General features: G+C 40.4%; 1 protein-coding gene across 1 annotated transcript in view; it reads left to right on the top strand.

Annotated features, from left to right (window-relative positions):
* PHACTR2 (phosphatase and actin regulator 2) overlaps nucleotides 1-13780 on the top strand; it is a 99836-nt gene that overhangs the window by 40981 nt on the left and 45075 nt on the right. The window contains exons 3-4 of the mRNA XM_065888620.1: nucleotides 3701-3859; nucleotides 9971-10210. Of these exons, the coding sequence (XP_065744692.1) occupies nucleotides 3742-3859; nucleotides 9971-10210 (358 nt within the window). The 5' untranslated portion in view covers nucleotides 3701-3741. The remainder of the gene's footprint in view (nucleotides 1-3700; nucleotides 3860-9970; nucleotides 10211-13780) is intronic.

Genomic DNA, 13780 nt, shown 5'->3' with positions numbered 1-13780 from the left:
GAAGGAGCTAGGCGATGCTTTACTATTGTACTCCTGCAGAGAAAGTAGGGATGTCTGGAGTGAATACTGCCATTTTTCTTGAGCCCTCAAAATTTTAGGTATTTTATTTATTGTACTTTTCTCACTCCATTTTATGAAGGAACTTAAAGTAGTCCCTAGTTTTCTATTACCTTGAAGCTAGTCATTTCCTTCCTGGGACTTTTAGAAATAAAAAATGTACATCCTTAAAATTTTTTGTACTTGAAGGTGGGCTTGCTACTGGTATCAGAGTTTGCTTCCTCCCTAATCTCCCTGGAGACGGCAGAGAAATTACATGTCCACTGAAAGCTCAATGCTGGGCCATCACCTTTATAGCGTGGGCCAGTGCACTGTTTTGGTGTCCTTTATTTGGAAACCTTTTCAAAGAAAGGAAACATTTCTGGTCGAAACTGTTAATGAGTATTAAAGTTAGAGACTAAAGGCCTCTTTTTTTACCCAATTAAAAATTATAGCTAGAAAAGTGTTTACTTTTTCTAAAGACAAGTGGCAGTGGTCAGCTGAAAGAAATGCTTAATATTGCTTGGTTTTATTTTGCCTAATCTGTTAAACTATTTGCAAGATGGATTACAATTTCATATACTTACTTTCCAGAAATCTGACTCTATTGGATTTTTTTATTTAATGTTTGCAGACCGAACGTGAAAAGTTTTAAAACATAAAATAACAAAACAGTCTTTAACATAAACATAGTGTAGTAGGTTTAATGTTTGGGAAGTCATCAATTACTGAATCTTACTTTCTACTTTTTGCATGGTCCCTATATAGAACTACAGAAATTACCAAATACTTAGAAGCTCCCAGTGAGGCTTATTGTAAATAGAGCCCTTCCCCACTCTCAGCCAAGGGCTGGGGAAAATAGTTTTCTGTCATTTTTCCAAAAACAATTATCTTGAGAATTTCGGTCTGTTTTCAGCTCTAGCCAGAGACTGGAAGCTGCTGTGCTTGGTGAAAACCTCGTCTCTTCTGCCAGTGAAGGTCCATTCTTTGCCTTCATGTTCTTGACCTCGTCGTAGCTCTTGACAGTGCTTGTCAATCATGCCCTTTATTCAGTGAGCCAAATAGACTTTTAAAATCCTGCCAGCTACCCTGGATTTGACCTCATCCCATTCCACACCATACCTTCACTCCCAGCTATTATTATTCCTTTTAGATGACCTTTTTTATGCCAAGATCTAGCTTCAATCTAAAAATTCAGTGATTGGCCTTCTCTCCTGAGAAGTCCATGGTCTGCTCCAGGTTTAGTCACATCTTCTGGTTCTTACCTTCCATCTTTTCCCTAGCTTTAACATGAAGGCATGTAGATGCTTTTGCCTGCATTAACAGCCTCCTTTCTTTTTCTCCCATGGTGTCCTCTTTAACCTTCTAATGAGTCACTCAACTTCTGTTCTTACACGATTTTCTTCTTGTCTCTGTTCCTCTGTTAACTGTATCCCCAATGTACCAGTTTACCAGAAAGAGGGAAATCCGTCAAATACTCTCATGCTTCTTATTTAACCACTTATTTCTGTGTGTTTTATCTCTTGGTTTACTTTAAGCTTACGACTCTTGTCTGAGTTTTCTCCTTCCTTTGCATACAAATGCTCCTGTAAGACTTGGAGTGGGCACATCTTACTGTAACCTGCAGCCTGGCTCAGCATCTTGTCTTGCCTTCCTTTGCTGAGCTTGTATTTTACTTACATACATAAACTATATCAAGGACTTGACTTATTTTAATTCTATTGATAAAATAATATGCAAAACTAGAAAACCTTTTCAATACACACACCAATTAATTAATAATAACTTCAGTTCTCCTCTGTTTTATTCTTGAATTCCATATTTATTACAAACATGACTCCTTTTTCTATTATTTCCTATACTTTGGCTTTATATCTCAGATTAAGTATCTTTCTACATTGTCGATTATTTCTTTCTATCTTGTGATAATCCAATTTCTTCTTGTGCCCACAATTATTTAATTTTCTCTCTAGGTTTTTTTGTTCTGAATTTTAAAAATTAGTTATTTAGTCTACTAAAGAATTTTTAATGTAATAATGGTTAAAACAAATTGTCATTAACATGATTTCAACATGTTTTCATTACCAACTAAAATCAGAGAAAACAAAGGTAAATTTATATTTGGGTTACCTAAAAATTGAGGATTTTTATATAAAGAAGTGGTTTTCTATTTTGTCTGGAATTTTCTGTTCTTATATTATTTTTTGTTTTTCTTAATCCAGTACCTGGATATTATGTTGTGTCTCCCCTCCCTCTTTTTTTTACTAGCAAATTTCTTGGAATCCAGTAATAAGAACTAAGAATCTTTTGTTTTCTTGTTGGTTTGTTGTATAGTCTTTTAAAAATCATTATCTTAATTTTATTGAAATAGTTGAGATCTACTTGCAATGGCATTGCCTTCAATTGTTGTCTATTTTAGTTTTATACAGGAATCGGATTATAGGTACTTGGAAGTTACGTGAATAAGGAACAGTTGTTCATTTTAAGTATGACATAATTCTGTGACATGTATTTTACTTATTAAAATGCCATGCTTGTTCTTGTCAATAAGGCCAATGGATTTTATTGTTAAGCCAAAGCGATTCAATCATATTTAATGAAAACTTGGGAGATGGTCTCTGTTTTAGAATGATTGCCAAAATAAGATTAATCAAAAATTGCATAAAATCAGCTCTAATCATGCATTTCTTCAAGTTTGCTAAGTAAAAACTTCCAATCATTAATTTCACTTTTACAGTGGTAGCACAGCTTGTTAAAATTTTCCTGATATGAACTACGGTTAAATTTTCAAGCATCACTGAATTAAGAGTTTCGGCAAAATCTCTCTCACTTTAGAAACTCTTAGGAATTTATAAACATTCAGGGGTGTTAAAATTACTTATTTGTGATTTAGATAACATAAATTTTAATTTCAGTTGTGATTTTTTAAAATTCCCCTGTAATTGCTTTATTTACATTTTTTTCCTAACGTTTTCAAATTATTATTAGCCCAACTTAAAGACTTACTGGTCAGCTATATATGACAATTCCCTGAGTACATTTTAATATTTCCATAAATAGGAAAATGAAAATACAGTTAGCCTTACTGCCATCTTTCCCTGAATAGAGTAGCAGTTATATTACTGTGTAAAGTTAACATGTCATGGATGTAATATTCTGGAGACAGTGGTGCTTGGAAATGTTCATATTCTCCCACTAATCGTTTGTATGTGTAGTTGCATTTCATGTTATTTGTGTATTTGCATTCACCTTGTGTTTTTGGTGCTTGTTAAAAATGTTTATTCCATTTTTCAGATTCCTTTTTTCACAGGTCAGTTTCTGAATGACAAAGAGACTCCTAAGTATTGACTTCAACCAAAACTAAGCCCAAGAAGAGAGGGACTCTCCTGCCTAGGGATATTTTATAATTAGGTTAATCGTTCCTAACTGTCTTGAGATGGCTCCTGGATACTCCCTCCATAGCTTCTTTCCTCCAAGACTAAGAATTTTCTAGCTCTTTCATTTGAATGAATTATTCAGTAAAACATGGTGAAAATAGTCCAGGATGTATTTGGTTCCCAGGTCTGAAACATAAACCTGAACCCTACAGGCCTAGTAACTGGAAATTTTGGTTTTAAGAAAGCCATCAAGTTAGACATCTAGGTGTTTCTCTCCCCATTTTTAGATGGAGATGTAACAGTTAACTTTGAAAATTCAAACGGGCACATGATACCCATCGGAGAGGAATCTACCCGAGAGGAAAATGTAGTAAAATCTGAAGAAGGTAATGGCTCTGTAGCTGAAAAAGCACCACCTCTGGAGGAAAAGGCAGAAGATAAGAAAGGTAAAATCAAGAGAAACCCCATATTCTTTTACAGCTCAAAGTTGAGAAGCAGGACTTAGGCTTCAAATAGTGACCCTAAGACCAGTAGAGAGGAGTTCTGCAAATACAAAGAGGAGAGAAACGATAACTAGCAAAGAGATATTGGATGGTTTCCTCAGGTAGCTACATCCATTTTATAAGCACATCATTTAATGTTTTATTAAAGGGGGCTAATTAATAGTAAGAATCGGAAGGGGTGGCCTCTTCTATCATTGGAGATGTCTGGGAATGTTATCCTTTCCTCAGGAGCTTTTTCTCAGTATCTTTTTTTAAAAATTTATTTATTTATTTTTGGCTGCATTGGGTCTTTGTTGCTGCACGCGGGCTTTCTCTAGTTGCAGCGAGCAGGGGCTACTCTTGGTTGTGGCGCGTGGACTTCTCACTGCAGTGGCTTCTCGTTGCGGAGCTTGGGCTCTAGGCGCGCGGGCTTCAGTAGTTATGGCACACGGGCTCAGTAGTTGTGGCTTGCGGGCTCTAGAGCGCAGGCTCAGTAGTTGTGGCACACGGGCTTAGTTGCTCTGTGGCATGTGGGATCTTCCTGGACCAGGGTTCGAACCCGTGTCCCCTGCATTGGCAGGTGGATTCTTAACCACTGCGCCACCAGGGAAGCCCCTCAGTATCTTTAAAAAAAAAAAAAAAGCCAGCAGTCTGAACATCTTTCTCTGCTGGTTACTTTCAAATTATAGCAGCTCAGCTTGGAGGAATAGCATAACAAGATGGCTCGCTTAGCCCAGCATTATCTCTTTATAAGTGGGAGCTTGGCTGGTGGCATCCGCACACCCAACATTGTAAGTTCTGGTCCAGGTTCAGGCATTTCTGGGAGACCCAGGAATAGTTCCCAGTAATGCCGGGGATTCTGGTTGCTGGAATGGCCACAACCTCTGCTCCATGATTTGTCTGTGTAATTGGAAATTTCAAAATATGCCAGAGACAATTATGCCATTCCCTGAAGGCTTCTTTAGAGACTTTGGTTTCCAAAGTGAAATACTATGGTAGATTGCAGAACTGCAAAATACTTGTCTATCAAGGACCCCCAGAACATTCACAAGTTCCTGGTCACTGATTGACTACATCTCCATACCATTCCTATCACGGTTGCAGGAACCCCCAAGCCTCTTACTTATGCAAACCTGAACTGAAACCCCCGTAAGGTAATGCTTTGTTGGGAGATTCTAGATGATTTCCTGCTGCATAGAAATGAATCCTCAGAAAACATGCTATTTTTCCATAAAGCCTGCCTCTGAGCTGGATGGCATAAATTTGTCAAACCTAGTTTGGGCTCTCTAGGCATTTTGAGAACTCTTAGAAACTGCTGGAAGGATACTTCTCTTCCTCTGTTCTTGACCCAAATCCTCCAAAGGCAAAGGGAACAGAAGAACATTTGACAAACACAACTTAACATCATCTTCTCAGGAAGTCCATAACCTCTTATTACTTGAATATAAATTAGCCTTTAAAAATTTTAGAAGCCTCTATTATTAATCTGTTGGAAATTTTTTATTTTGCTTTATTCCATATTAAGTATGGTGCTCATGGGGCTTTACTTAGTGTTTCCATTGAAGGGCTCTGGTTATGCTTAAGATCATATGTTAGTTGATTTCTCATAACTGATTATGAGAAATTAACTAAAAATTTTAATGATAATATTCCTGGAACATAAGAGAAAACAGACCTGAGTAGAGTTTAAGAGGTTTCAGTTGAAATGCAGTGATTTCTTTTTTTACTTTTTTATTTTTTAGTCCAACTGTCCTGTCTCACCACATTGTTAAATTTCAAATCCATCTGTGCTCTGTCCCTGCTACAGCCTTTTCACATTCAAAATCACATCCTTCATTATGTAACAGTGCCATCTCTAGTGCGTGCCTGGTCCGTGTGGAATGTCAGTCAGTGGACTGGACGGACTTCAAAGGCCGTATTTCCCTTATCAGCCTAATAAAAAGTTGCTGACAGTTTTATGTTAATTAAACCAGCAGGCCTGATGTTCCAAAAAGATGGCAGGCTTCATAGGTTCATGGATATTTGAGAGATGTTTTTGTTTTCTTATTTTTTTACTTTGGATTAGTACATTCAGTTCTTTTTGGTCAAATAAGGTCCAAGATAACATCTTGCTTGGCTGGTCTGTGCATAAGGAGATGGAAAGGGTGGACATGGTGCCCCAGCACCAGTAAGACAGAGGAGCCTCCCTCTCGCTGTGTAGACAGTGGCCCTGCTGGAGCCACACTGAGTGAGGGGAAGCATTTGGTATGGAAACCACTTCCTGACAGTAAAAAGAATGTCACTCCTGACCAACATCATGGAGTATCATGTTAAATAGAAAATATCTTATAAACAAACCATTCATTGCTCTGGAAAGACAGCATTTAATACTGAAAAAACAGCTTAAGAGTTACTCTTACCTCTGCTCCTCTTTTGATCTTACTTCTTATTTGAACTTACTACCGTGCAAATCTGCTCTCCCATGTTCTCAGTGTACCCTTTATTTTGGGGTGCAGTGTGCCCCTTCCTTTTGCATTAAGTCAACTCACCCAAGAACTTCTTTTCATATATTAACTGGTTATGTTTGCAAAGCCAAATCACATACCATCCTAGATACTTGTATCTCTTTTTGAGACAGCACGTCAGTACTTTAATATTTGAAACATCAGCGTCAAAGAAAACAAAACAAATGTCAAGTGGCCTCCCACTACTCTGGGGGCAGGTTCTACCTAGGACACGTGGTGTTCCTGGGGCTCCTGAGGGCACCTGATTCGGAGTTAGGGCGGTGGTCTTAGGCCTCTTCTGCCTAACACTGGAAACATTTTCCTGAAGGCCTTCGGGCCTCTTAGTCTCCCATTATTCCTTATCAATAAATCTATATATAAGCAGAAAAACTGATCTGCAATCTGTTAAATATAGCTTGGTATTAAATATGAGAAATCTGCAAAGTATCTGATATTATTTCTGTTGAGTCATTGTAGAGGGCTTTCCATGAAGTAACAAGTATCTTACCTGCATTTGTTCCCCACGTGAGCATGAAGGGCAGCCATGGGGGCCAGGGAAAGAGCACACTGTGCGTAAGAAACGGCCTTTGCCTTCAAGCAGATCGTGACCTATGTGGAGACCAGCACGTACACGGGCAATTGTAATACAAGATGCAAAGTGCTCTGGGAGGCCCGAGGACAGCAAACCAGGGAGCTTGCAGGTGGGACCAAAATTGGGTCTTAAGAGGAAGATACTTCTAAACTGAGACCTGGAGGAGATAAGAAGGATGCAGTCAGACAAAGGAGAGGAATGGGGGCAAGTGCATTCTAGGCAAAGTGAAGGCCACCTGCAGTTCTCAGATTTGCCCTCAGTGTTGTTGGACTCGACTCTCCCTGTGGTGGAAGGAGGCAAATTTGGAAGTGTAGTCAGTAGCTCACCTCCAGACCATTGTTAAGAGATGTAGTATCCTCACCAAGCCAGAGTGCATAGGCAGCCCTTTCTTAACCTCCTCTTGAAAAAGTAATACTCCTCTACACCATCAGTTTATGTCTTTTCTTCAGATCATATGCTAATAGTAAAAAATACCTCTTGACGTTATTCATTATGTCCCAGATACAAGAGTTCACTTCCCACGGGTGTGTGTGTGTGTGTGTGTGTGTGTGTTAGTAACTGTCAGCTGATCAGTCACATTCACTGAATAGACATAATGTTTAGAGCATCTTGCCTGATGGAATATAAAATTTCAGACAAAAGCAGTTTATAATTTAGTCAGAAAAGTATACTGTTTGCGTGCGTGTCCTCACGCATACATACGCACGCACATATACCCGTTAGGAATCACTGCAGAGTAAACATAAACATTGGCCATATGGCAAACACACACAGATAATTTGATAGAATTTACAGAGGAGGGAGGAGTGGACCACGCTTCTCCAGGAGTAGCCGGAAGTTTGCGTGTAGTATGTACATTCTCAACCCGGTAGGAATTGAAATTTCCAGCTGTCATAGAGTGAACCATCTCCCTCCCAAACTGAGAAGCTGGATTCTTTGGGATATAACTTTAGAATTTAAAAACCTTAGGCAGACAGAAAAAAGATCCCTCAGTAATATGCCATGAAGGCAGAGGATAAGAGATGTGAGGCTTTGTAGCAGGAGAGAGAATTAGGATACCAGGTGGTGCAGATCACTGTGACGGGCTTTCACCATGGATGGTGTTACTGGTGGATCTCCATTATGCCAGGGGCTAAAGGTACAAAGATGGACTTAAAGAACAGGCCTCTAACCTAAGTCAAAAGACTAGCAAATCAATGTACATTTGTATGTTTTACATTAAAATAAAATGTTTTCAGTGACTGTCAACTTGTATCGTTCTCAACTCTGACTCTTGCAATACAGTGGCCTTGTGGTTCAGACCTGGTGGGTTAGGAGCGCCCCTCCTGTATTATGGATGCTGAACAGCTTAGTTGAAGAGACAAGATATATAAACAGAAAGGCAGACATACAAAGTAGCCTCTGAGAAATGTTGACTAAGTAGCTCAGGTAACGAGTACAATTAAGTGCAGGAGTCCGCCTGGGCTGCAGTGACGGGTGGGTTGCATGACTGAGGGAAGGTAAAAGAAAAGTTTTATTCGTTACATACTGAAATTTCAATCACTTTTATGATAGTTATACGTGTAGAATGATGGAGATGTAAAAAAAAGGGGAGGAGTCCTCACTTCACACTCACTGGGATGAGAAATGAAACAAAAGAAATAATAAAATGTGATGCATTCCAATATTAAAATCCTTTCTTGTTCATTTGATAATAGAAGAACATATACAGTAAAGGCTCAGTCTTGTCTTAACGCTGTCTTACACTTTTCGTTGTGCTCCATTTTGAAATGCTACTTAGCTCTTTGGACCCAAAGTGTATTTTTTTTTTTTTTTTTTTTTTTTTTTTTTGCGGTACGCGGGCCTCTCGCTGTTGTGGCCTCTCCCGTCGCGGAGCACAGGCTCCGGACGCGCAGGCTCAGTGGCCATGGCTCACGGGCCCAGCCGCTCCTCGGCATGTGGGATCTTCCCGGACCGGTGCACGAACCCGCGTCCCCTGCATCCGCAGGTGGACTCTCAACCACTGCGCCACCAGGGTAGCCCCCCCAAAGTGTATTTTAATTTTAACTAGTCACAATTAGAAAAGATAAGGATGTGAATATGTGGATGAACGTTCAGCATCCCCACTTTTTAAAATGAGAAACTGATACTACTCTAGTTATGCAAAATCTGTGTGAGCCTTCTTAGATATGATTTTTTAAATGAATTTTAACATTTATCTTTTTAAACTCATTACTTGTGTTTACACTACAAAACAAATTTGATATTTTTTTTGGTTTCTGCACCCTCCAGTACCTACAGTTGTGACACGGTTTGAAAAGGTCAGAGGAAGTTATTGTAAAACAGGAAGCTGCCCTAGTGCACTGGGAGAACTTGAGAAAATTTTAATAATAGAAAATAGTTTATTCAGTGCATTGTGCTTCCTGTACCAGATTCTAGAGAGTCTCCCTTAGCTTAGAAAATAATTGATTTTTGACCACAATGAGACAGAGACAGAGCACAGATCCCTTTCAGGTTGATGGGGCTTGAGTTCTCCTGAGAAAGTCCCTCAGTGGAGGGTAACTGTGAGTCCAACCATTGCTGTGCCGTCAGCCTCACCCTGTGGCCGTGTGTGTAATGCGCTGATCTGCCACTCTTGGAGTTCTTCAGTTTGGTTAAAAACTTAGCACTCATGCCCACATCATCGTCCAGCAACCATCGATTCGAAGTTGGTGTCAGCCCCTGGTGGTGGACATTTACGCTCACCCTGAACTTAACTTCATCACAGTCACTCGTGCAGTCTTATTTTATCACAGGAGTGATTTTTGGACCTGGAGAGCACACCCTAGTTTGGCTTTTAGCCTTTGATCTTCTTTACCCCAGCCTTCTTCACTCTCTCTGGTGCAGAAGCCCACTGGTTCCCAGGGGCCAAGCAGCTGCATGTTTGTCTCACTGTTGCACTATGTCTCGCTCCTTCTGTTTGCATGGTGTGTATGGTGTGTGTCTGTATCAGTCTGCTTCTGTTCACTTTCTCATTTGTAGAGAACCCTGAAAACCACTCTGAAACACCGGCAGCTCCTGCTCTACCTCTTCCAGCTCTTCCTAAACCTACACCCAAACCTAAGTCCAAAAAAACACCTGTGCCTCCAAAAGGGGCCGCTGCTGGGGCCGGCCCCAAGGGTGACGAAGTACCTCCTATTAAAACAATTACAAAGGCTCCTGGTAAGCAGGCCCCCGTCCCTCCACCCAAGCCAACAAGCCGAAATGCAACCCGAGAGGCTGGTGAGTATGCCCTCTGTGGGGTTGAGTCTAGGGTGCTTGGCGCTGGGGTGGGGCTAATTTCTTCTTCTAGGAATGATGGCCTTTTTGGTGTCTGCTCTCTTAGGATGTGGACAGCTTTGACACAGAGAATGCCCGGGAGATTCCTTTGTTGCTGTCTCTACCAAAGAAAAGTCAACCACTTGATCCATTCACCTCATTAGGTTTAGGGTGAATAGACGTCTTTCATCCTGAGTATCCACTATCTGCACAAAACCCAGTAGAAGGAAACAGGGAGTAGTCTGCCTGATGAATAGCGATGATGTGATCTGACGTTATTCAGACAGCAACTGGCCTGCCTGTTTGAGTTTATGGGTGGCTCTTTGGCTCGGGTTTTCTTTCAAAATATCTTAAGTTTGCACATAAAAACATGATGCTTACCTCTTTGACATATTTGCTGGATCTTAATGTCTTAAACCTTATAGGCCTCCCTCTACTGACAAATGACAAAGGGTTCATATCACTCAGTGCTTCATGCCACCACTCTCTACTGGAGTCACAACTGCACAGCAGAGTTGGAAGTTACATGCTCAGTGCCCCCTTCCCAACCTCATAGACTTCAGTGTGTTACAAGGGAAAGCATCTAGTGGAGCCATTATAAGCTGTGACTGCAGATAACCGGGGGATGTTTGGGTGATTACATCACTTCATGTCATGTGTGTTCAGCTTTCCTTTCACATCAGATATGCTTAATGCAAAGTGGAGCCCCCATTCTAGTGAAGTGGAATAAAGAAGCCTCTCCTGCCATCCAACCTTTGAAAGGACATATTCCAAATACACATGCTGAGCATCTTTTTCCCATTAACACACGCATAAAAATTCTCCTGTGTTATAGCAAACCTTACTTTCCTTAAAATCAGCAGCAGCTTTCTCAAAACCAGCTACCAGGATATGCCTTGGTATTAATCTTTCCCCCTTGTAATTTAAACCCACAATGCTCAGATTCAGAGGGTGGCTTAGGTGACAGTATGACAGAACTCAGAATGCAAATAGATGTCTGCGTCCTGGTGTTCCTGTCTACCACCTTTGACCTTGTGTATCTGGGTCTCATTTTCTAATAAGCTCTAAAATGAAAATCTCAGAATGCTTTGCCAACAGTGCCTACGGGCCATTTTCTCAGGGACCAGCTTCCATCACACATCAGTGTCTGTTCTCGTTGGTGTCTGTGTGTGTTTCCCAGACTTCCTAGCACACCTCAGGAGCAGTGCTTGAAGTGAGGCAGGTGCTGATTTACTTCCTGACGTAAAGCCCCAAACTCGCACCCTGTCCTTGGGAGTGAGGACCCACTTCCCCACGCCCCACGTGGCAGCAGCTCACGGTTGACTCGGCTTGCCCTCTCTCTTACTTCTCTCGGAAGAAGGCTGGTGATTAACACCAGGGCAGGTGACAGCTTTCATGAGAGATTTGGAGTTATTTCCAGATATTTTACTTGAAGATTTTTTATAGACTTATGATGTTCCTAAGAGGAAAGTACAGTCATGTTATCCATTGTATTAAAAGAGACCCAACTGGCGCTCAGTGTGAAAAAGGTTGCTGTTCTCAGGTTATCACAGAGAAACAGGAGTTGCCTTGAAGTCTACCAACAAGCCCAGCGTGCAAGGATCTTTTTTTTTTTTTATCAAATATTGATAATACTCCTTCAGAATCCTACTCACATTCCATTTGTAACTATTTAGAACCTTCTACATGGTGACTTTGTTTTATTTGAATAAAGTTGACCTTCTGGAAAAGATACTTCAAATGTCACTCCTGATTTTCAGTCAGACATTTAATCTCTTAAAAAAATTTATTGGTTCAGATTCTTCCTCTGTTACTAAGTTAGTGTAGACCTCCAGATCACCAGATATCAGGTTGGCACATTTGCTGGTGAAGTAACATCTCATATTTTTTTTCTTTCTCGTTACATGCTGTGTTAACAACACAAGTATTTAACTGAGGAGAGGTGGCATTTCTTTTTTAGTCATGGCTATAATTCAAGGTAACTTAAGCAACATTTCAGCAAAATCCTCATTTTAGACGACACTTAAAAGAGAAATATAGTAACATGGCTTGAATTTGCACTCTAGGCCTAAAAATTTTTTCCTTAAGCAAGGCTGAAGTTAACTTTGCTGTTAGAAAAACAAAAAGACTTTTCTACAAGAAAAAATGATTAGAATTGATGTGTGGAAACGATTCTGTTCAATTTCCCCAAGAAACAACTGAACATGTTTAGACAGCAAGTCCCTAGCATCTTGGTTGTGAAAGGTACATTTGGAATGGACTTAGATTGTAGGAGTATGCTTAATACGTTTGCCCTATAGGCAAATGAGGATTGTTTATTTCAAAGAAACATTGACAGGCCCTGATATGGGGGAGGGCAGTTCTCATAATTACGGATATCTAAAATAATAAAGCCCCCAAGCCATGGAGACTTGTTTTAAGCCTGTATCTGTGTCACCAAGTGAGACTGCCTTTTTTCAGTAGATCAGAGCTAGTGAAGTTATACACCTCATTGTCTATTCCTTTATCTGTTCTTCCTCTCCTGACCCTCCCAACTGACTTCGATAAAGTTATAACCAGAGGTAAGTTACAATAAATAACAGCTGTATGCAGTGTGGATTTTGGCTCCACAATACTAACAAGATTTTTCTAGTTCTTCTGTGGAAGATAGTTTGACCCCTCCGGAAAAAGAGGGAATATACAATATTGTAACAGAAAAAGCAATTAGGAGAAATGTATCGATCCTAAAGGTCATAGGAGTTTAAATGTATTTCCTGTGATGATGAAAAGGAGAGTTAACTTTTTTGTTTTGCCATAGCCATGGCCATCCTCTGATGAAGGCCCTCTAGGGGCATAAGCAGTTTTAGAAGCTCTGAAAATGATACTCTTTCCTTTCAGATTATTCAAACACTACCCATTTACACATTTTTTGTAAAAAAAAAAGAAAAAGAAAACAGACATTTTTCTGCCTCTTGATGTTTTGAAGGAGACTTGTCCTTCATATGTGGCCATGGGTTTTCCCTCTGCCCCGTTATCGCTGCTGTTGGGGAGATGGGGCAGGGCGGCAAGCCACTCTACAGCCATTGGGGAGAGCTGGTTTGGAGTTTGCTCTTTTAGCAGTTAAGATGAGTAAATTTGCTTTTGGCCAGACAGGAGCTGGTGGTATATACTCCAGCATCTTCTGAATGTGGGCCACTCCATTCCCAGAAAGGCATCATACAACATGTACAGTTTGTGATGAGAGTAACCTTGTACTATACCCAGACAGCTGCTGGTGTGTACCCTCTACACGCTATAATGTCCCTTCTTTGGAACATACAGGGACTTTTTCAGGTGACCCATAGGGCAAGGAGGTGAGGATTTCCCTTTGGCTGTCTCAGCTAAAGACTGGAGGAGGGAGTAGACAGAGGACTCTTGACCCTCAGGGTTTGGCCTCAAGTGTCACTTGCTCCTCCGTTGGAGGCAAGGAGGGGGCAGAAAACAAGACCATTATTATCATTAGCCTATTTCCCTTTATGCATTTATTCAGACAGATTTGTAAACTTTAAAGGGAAC

Source organism: Phocoena phocoena, chromosome 12 (genome assembly GCF_963924675.1).
Source record: "Phocoena phocoena chromosome 12, mPhoPho1.1, whole genome shotgun sequence".
NCBI lineage: Eukaryota > Metazoa > Chordata > Mammalia > Artiodactyla > Phocoenidae > Phocoena > Phocoena phocoena.
This window is presented reverse-complemented; position numbering and strand designations above follow the sequence as displayed.